This window comes from Octodon degus, unplaced genomic scaffold (genome assembly GCF_000260255.1).
Source record: "Octodon degus isolate 3935 unplaced genomic scaffold, OctDeg1.0 scaffold00037, whole genome shotgun sequence".
NCBI classification, from domain to species: domain Eukaryota; kingdom Metazoa; phylum Chordata; class Mammalia; order Rodentia; family Octodontidae; genus Octodon; species Octodon degus.
In genome coordinates this window covers 6626377-6632947 of record NW_004524613.1, presented here as the reverse complement: position 1 = coordinate 6632947, position 6571 = coordinate 6626377, and the positions used below count along the sequence as shown (strand labels likewise).

The 6571-nt window shown below is 41.4% G+C and overlaps 1 protein-coding gene across 1 annotated transcript in view; it reads right to left on the bottom strand.

Annotated features, from left to right (window-relative positions):
* The window catches only part of Cnbd2 (cyclic nucleotide binding domain containing 2), a 78326-nt gene that overhangs the window by 48225 nt on the left and 23530 nt on the right, over positions 1–6571 (bottom strand). Inside the window, 1 exon segment of the mRNA XM_004630989.3 lies at positions 4577–4691. Coding sequence (XP_004631046.3) covers positions 4577–4691 — 115 coding nt within the window.

The following is a 6571-nucleotide window of genomic DNA, read 5'->3' as shown; positions in this document are numbered from 1 at the left end:
TTTCCTATGAAGAATTTTATTGTTATCAAAAAAAAAGAATGTTACTAGAGATCAAATGTTCATTTCACAGTGATAAAGAGTTTAATCCTAAACATTCATGTATGAAGACATTCATGTATGAAGACATTCATGTAATAAGACAGCTTCGAAAGTCAGTGTAGCAGTAAACACCTACTATTCCAGCATTCCGGGTGACTGAAGCAGGAGGACTGCGAGACTGAGCTCAGCTTGAGCAACCTAAAGCAGCTTGGAAAGATTTTGTCTCAAAAATTTAAAAAGCTAGATATAGATTAGTGTTACAGGGCCCTCTGGATTCAATCTTTTTTTTTTTCTTTAACAGTTATCATGCATAATTTTTAACTTTATTTTTTTCCATAATTTTATTGAGAAACAAATAGCAATGAGACAGTGTCAAATCAAATTGGTAGGACAGTTTCAATAATTAACACGCTGCATACATTCTTCCTAGTGGTTAATTGCTGTACAAGATGCAGACATGATATCTTATTTACAAACACCATTAGAACAAATCCCTCTATTCATTAACAGAATGTAACTATATATCTATCCCAACCACTCTGAATACACAGATACAAAATGCACATTCATCTGTATCCCCTTTTTTAGTTAAGTTCCATCATTTAAATAGTATAGGTGTGTAAACTCAACAAAATATTCTAAAAGAGTCCAGTAGCCCATAATAGTATTGGGTCTTCCGCTTGACTGGCAATGTCAGAAATTTTTGACCTGAGTCCCCTACAGCTCAACATAACACCATGGCTTTACTTCTTATATTTCTTTTTTATACTTATCTGCTGGATGGTTAAGACCAAGGTAAAGCAGGACCTATACAACAAGAGTTGTAGCTTTTGGGTCTAATAAGGTCAGTGAAATCCCCTCAGGACTTATCCTGAGATCCTGTACCTCAGATTGTAGAACCTTTGTCAGTGTCAGCCATGTGGATGAGTCACGGCCAATGCTTGGCCAATGTGCTCTCTGTGAAAGCCTGAGAGAATGTTTTCTCTCCATGTGACTCTCCTTAGGCACACTCTACATCATCGATCACTTTCCTCTTTGGCCCCATAATCTCCTTGATCAGAAAATTTGGGACACTACCGAGTTACATGACGTTACAGTACAAGTTCTCATATGTCCTGAGTCTTAATTGACCTTGGAAGGCTAGGGCCAAAATGTTGGCTTACCTTTCAGCCCTCCTTTTTCTCTAATTTTGGTCTGCAAACTTAGGTTGTTAACCATCCAGAAGACAAGCTTATTGTTATTACCATACAACTTAGGCTGTTAAGCTTAACCTCACTATCTGTCTGAATATCAGACATCTTAGGCATAACATGGAACAGGTATTTTTCACCAAGTATTGATATGTTGAACTTTAAGTCCCTATAGAATATGATTAAAAAAACACTTAAAAATTAGAATATATTTTTAAAATAGGCATAAAGAATTATATACTTCTTATATTTACACATAAATCCAAAAATCTAACCATATACAACCTTGAAGCAGGACAATCCCACTATATTCCTTTTCCTGTCTCTTGCTTTCATTCACCACCCCCTTCTTCTTGAACAACCATCTACCCGAGAGACAGCACAGCAGCAACTGGCATGTCATGACAAGCAGCCCGTATTCAGAAGACCAGAATGACAGGCACTCCAAGCATGAAACTACTATTACAGATTACCATCTGCAGTGCAGTTGCTTAGTTCACAGGTATCAGTATAAATAGTTAGTCAGGGTGAGAATCTTTCCAGTTAACTGCTAGATTAAAAAATCTTCTGGAGATTCTCAGGATCATTGCCTTGCCCATCTTGAACATATAACTGTATGGCTTGACACTATCATGTTTCCTAGCTCTTCAATCTTTAGTATTAAAAACAGCAACAACAACAACAAACCTTGATAGTCAAGTAAGAACTGGGGGTGCCAGTGAAGGCCTATCATACTAGCACTTGGGAGCCTAAGGCAGGTGGATTGCTGTGAGTTTGACGCCAACCTGAATTACACAGGAAAGTGAGTTTAAAGCCAGCCTGAACTGCGTAGCAAGACCCTGCCTAGAAAAAGAAAGAAAGAAAGAAAAAAGAAAAATATATTAGGTATGATAGAAAAATACAGAGTTTAAAAAAATCATTATAGTAAAAGACACATTGCCATTAATCTCCCTTGAAAATGCTCCACCTCTCTCTCTCTCTCTCTCTCTCTCTCTCTCTCTCTCTCTCTCTCTCTGTCTCTCTCTCTCACACACACACACACACAGCACTGTCATCACTTTCTGAAGCAGCTCTGGAAGTCCTATTTCGTGAGTATATTTAGTTGCACTATCGTGGCTGCCTTCACATCCTGAACTGATTCAAAATGTTTACCTTTCATGGTCATTTTGACTTTTGGGAAGAGCCAGGAGTCACATGATAAAAAATGAATGGGATAAATTGTTCGAAGCGAGGGGGAGTATTTTGAGAGGAATTAACGGCAATGTCTTTTACTGTATTATTATTTTTTTAAATGTATTTCGTACAGGGTCTACAGGGTCTCACTACACAGATCGGACCCGTAGTGATCCTCCTGTGTTCAGCCTCCCAAGCACTGGGATTACAGGTGCACAACACAACACCCAGTCTCAATTGCCAGCTCAGCAAGCCCCTGGGGCGGGGCCAGTACTGCAGGCTGGGGAATCAAACCCTCGTCCCCATGTCTGCCTAAGCAAGTGCTTTAATCTGCTGAGCTATCTGGCCAGCCCACTGTATCCATTTTTTAAATTTTAAAATAGTCACCATATTTTTTCAATCACCCTTTGTTTCTACAATGTCAGCTGGAGATTTTAACAACCCCTCTGTTTTAATAATATTTTGTTTTTTGTTTTTTGAGACAGAGTCTCACTTTTAGCGCAGGCTGGCCTTGAACTCATGTGTAGCCTAGGCTGGCCTTGAACTCTTGGAGATCCTCCTGCCTCAGCTTCCCAGGTGCTGGGATTACAAGCATGTACCACCAAAACCCACTCTATTAGCAACTGATAAAGTAAGCAGATAAAAGGCTGGGGAGATGGCTCAGTGGAGTGCTTCCCTGGCAAGCACAAGGGCCTGAGTTCAATCCCCGGTTCCGCAAAAAAAATTAATTAATTAATTAATTAAAAAAATAAAGTAAGCCGATAGAAAATCAGAAAGGATATAAATGGTTTGACTAACACTATCTAGCAGCTTCACCTGACTAATATTCATAGCATGCTATACCCAGTCACTGTACATTTTTTTCCAGCGCAGATACAGCATTTAGCAAGACATTATATTCTGGGTCACAAAACAAGTTTCAATATATTTAAAAGGATTCAAACTAAATAAAGTACATTATCACAGAAATCCAGGACAGAAAGGTAGCTGGACAGTTCCCAAATGTATGGATACCAAGTAATATCCTTCTGTGTATTCAATGGGCCACTGACATGCAAAGGGAGGTTTAAAAGTATAAACTGAATGACAATGAAAGCACAACATACTAAAATTTGAGGGAGGCAACTTTTGTCTAGTGGATTGGCAGAGGCAAACAGAACTACTTGGAAAGGAACCAGTATTCAAGCCCAAGTAATGTAGCTCCTGAGTGTATCCTTTTAACCACAATGAAGAAACCCTACATATTGGGCCAGGGATATAGCTCCGTACCACAAGGACTTGCCTGGCAAGCACAAGGTCCCGAGTTCAATTCCCGGTATAAATACATATATATATATGTAGCAAGCCATTAGGGCCAATGATATAGTTCAGAGGAACAAGCACCTGGCTGGCAAGAGCAAGAGTTCAATTCTTGGTACATAAAAGAAGACTGGGTGTGATGGTGCGCACCTGTAATCCCAGCTCTTGGGAGGCTGTAAACAGGCGGATCACTATGAGTCCGATCTAGTAGTGAGGCCCTGAACACCCTGTAGGAAATCTTCCTAGTAACTAAGGAGGAGCTCTATGTAGCTCCAGCAACCTATAACTATACACAGCAGCTAACATGTTTATCTACTGATTCTGTGATTCAATTCTGAATACCTCCCAGCAGCCAGGTGGTTCTAGGCGCTAACGCCTAGCCCGTTATTGAGCTTAAATTCTACCAAGACAGACAGATAATTAATAAAAATTTCATATGCAATGATCTGATCTCAACAAAGCTAAATAGAACAGAAGAGAAATACAGGGTATTTAAATGGGCTATATAGTACGAGGGATGGAAGACACTGACTGACCCAGCATGAGAACTCAGAGATCACTCTCTGAGGACAGGATGTTCACTCTAAGATCTAAAAAGCAGAAGACAGTTGGGAATAAATGGGTGGGTGGGTTGGGATGTGTGAGGCAAGGAGGCAGTGGCCACATGACAGAACCTGTGGAGTGGGAGGAAGGAGGCTAATGAGGAGGCTGGAAAGGAGCCAGGGCTTGGGGATCAGGTTTCTCCAGCGGGTCAAAGGATCAACCCAGACATGCTGTCTGGCCCTTGAAGCTCTAGAGCTAGGAAGTGGAACCAAGACAGAACTCAGGAGCACCCTGCAGCACTGCAGGCCAACTGACGTGGACATCTGGCTTACCAGTGAGGTGAGCACTAAGAGGTTTGTCATCTATCAGCTCCAGATGTTGCCAGACCCACTTGTGATAGTAAGGGGAGCTTCTGAGGTCTATCAGCCGTAGGATTTCACAGCGGCCCTGGACACATCAAGAGATATAAATAAAGATTAATCCCCAGTGCTTCAGGCAGGTCAGGCTTTGAAAATAAGCTCTCTGTATTGCAGCAAACTCCATTTTGTTTCATTTGCTAATGAAAGTTGTTTTGTGTTCTTTTCTTCTCCTTAATAAAATTGCTATCTACTCATTATTTGAAAAATGTTGGGCCAAGGATGTAGCTCAGCAGCGCAAGCACCTGCCTGGCAAGTGCAAGGTCTGGAGTTCAATTCCCAGTACCATAATAGATAAATAGGGCCAGCCAAATAGCTCAGTGGATTAAAGTGCCTGCAAGCAGGTGCAGGGGCCAGGGGTTCGATCCCTGGGCCTGCCATGCCAGGCCCCCCCCCCCCAGGTCACACTGAGACGGCAATTGAGACTGGGTGTGGTGGTGTGAGCCTGTAATCCCAGCTCTTGGGAGGCTGTAAAAAGGTGGATCACTGCAAGTCCAATCTAGTAGTGAGACCCTGAACACCCTGTAGACCCTTCCCTAAAATACAAAAATAAAATAAATAAATAAATATGAAAAGTGAACAATGCAAATAGCTAGGAGTGGTGACATGTACCTGCAACTCCAGCACTTGAGGCTGAGACAGAAGGAATGCTAGGAGTTCAAGGCCAGCCTGGGCTACATAGTGATTTCAAAAGCCAGCCTGAATTACATAGCAAGACCCTGTCTCAAAATAAAATAAAATAAAATAAAATAAAATAAAATAAAATAAAATAAAATAAAATAAAATAAAATAATCCAAAATACAACGGTGCTTTGGTTCATGAACTTAATTTGTTTCACTATTTTTTGGAAAATGGCCGTGTTTGCGTTTGTTTGAGGAAGGTGGCCACAGTTGTGTCTGTCAACACTGGGGACTTTGTGAATGGAAGCAAAATACTGCTGAACACTTTTTTTTTTTTTTTTCTCCGAATGCCTTCAAGGCATGACTGGCTGGCTTGTGTTGTGGGGATCGAACCACAGCAACCTGAGCCTGACTGCTTTGTTGAAGCAGCCACTTAAAGAACTGAGCTAAGGGGCAAGCCCCCCTGAACACTTTTGTTTGGATACTGAACTGTTGGGCCAGTGAGATAGCTCTGAGGACTAAGTGCCTGCTTAGGCAAGTGCAGGAACCAGTGCTCAATCCCCAGCACCACATGGCATGCATCCCTACCTCCAATGGCACACACCTATAATCCCAGTGCTGGGGAGGCTGAATGCAGGAGGATTGGGTCCAAGCTGCATAGTGAGACCCTGTACCAAATACATGAAAGAAAGAAAGAAAACTGAACAGTTTGAAAATAGAAATGTGTGTTAACTGAGGTATTACAAAACAATGCTGGCACTAGAATAAAAATCACTATAAGCACGTCTTTGGGATAGTTGGTAAAATTGATTATGACTGTGAATTATACATTCTATCAGTATTATAATTCCCTGATTTTAGGGCTGGCTAGATCACTCAGCAGATTAAAGGGCCTGCTTAGGCAGATACAAGGACTGGGGTTTGATCCCCAGCATGCCATGCTGGACCCACTCCTAGGGCATGCTGAGATGGAGATTGAGACTGGACATGGTGGGGCACGCCTATAATTCCAGCACTTGGGAGGCTGAAAACAGGAAGATCACCAGGAGTCCGATCTGTGCAGTAAAACCCTGTAGTCCCTGTACTAAATACATTTTTTAAAAAATTCTCTGATTTTGATAATTATTTTGTGGTTAATTCCTTACCTTATAATCACTAATAGCTAGGTACAGTGGCCCAAACCTATAATCTCAGGAAGCTGAGACAGGAGGATCTTGAGTTTGAGGCCAGACTTGGCTACACATAGAGTGCAAGTCCAGCCAGGACTATATAGGGAAATCTTGTTTTTAA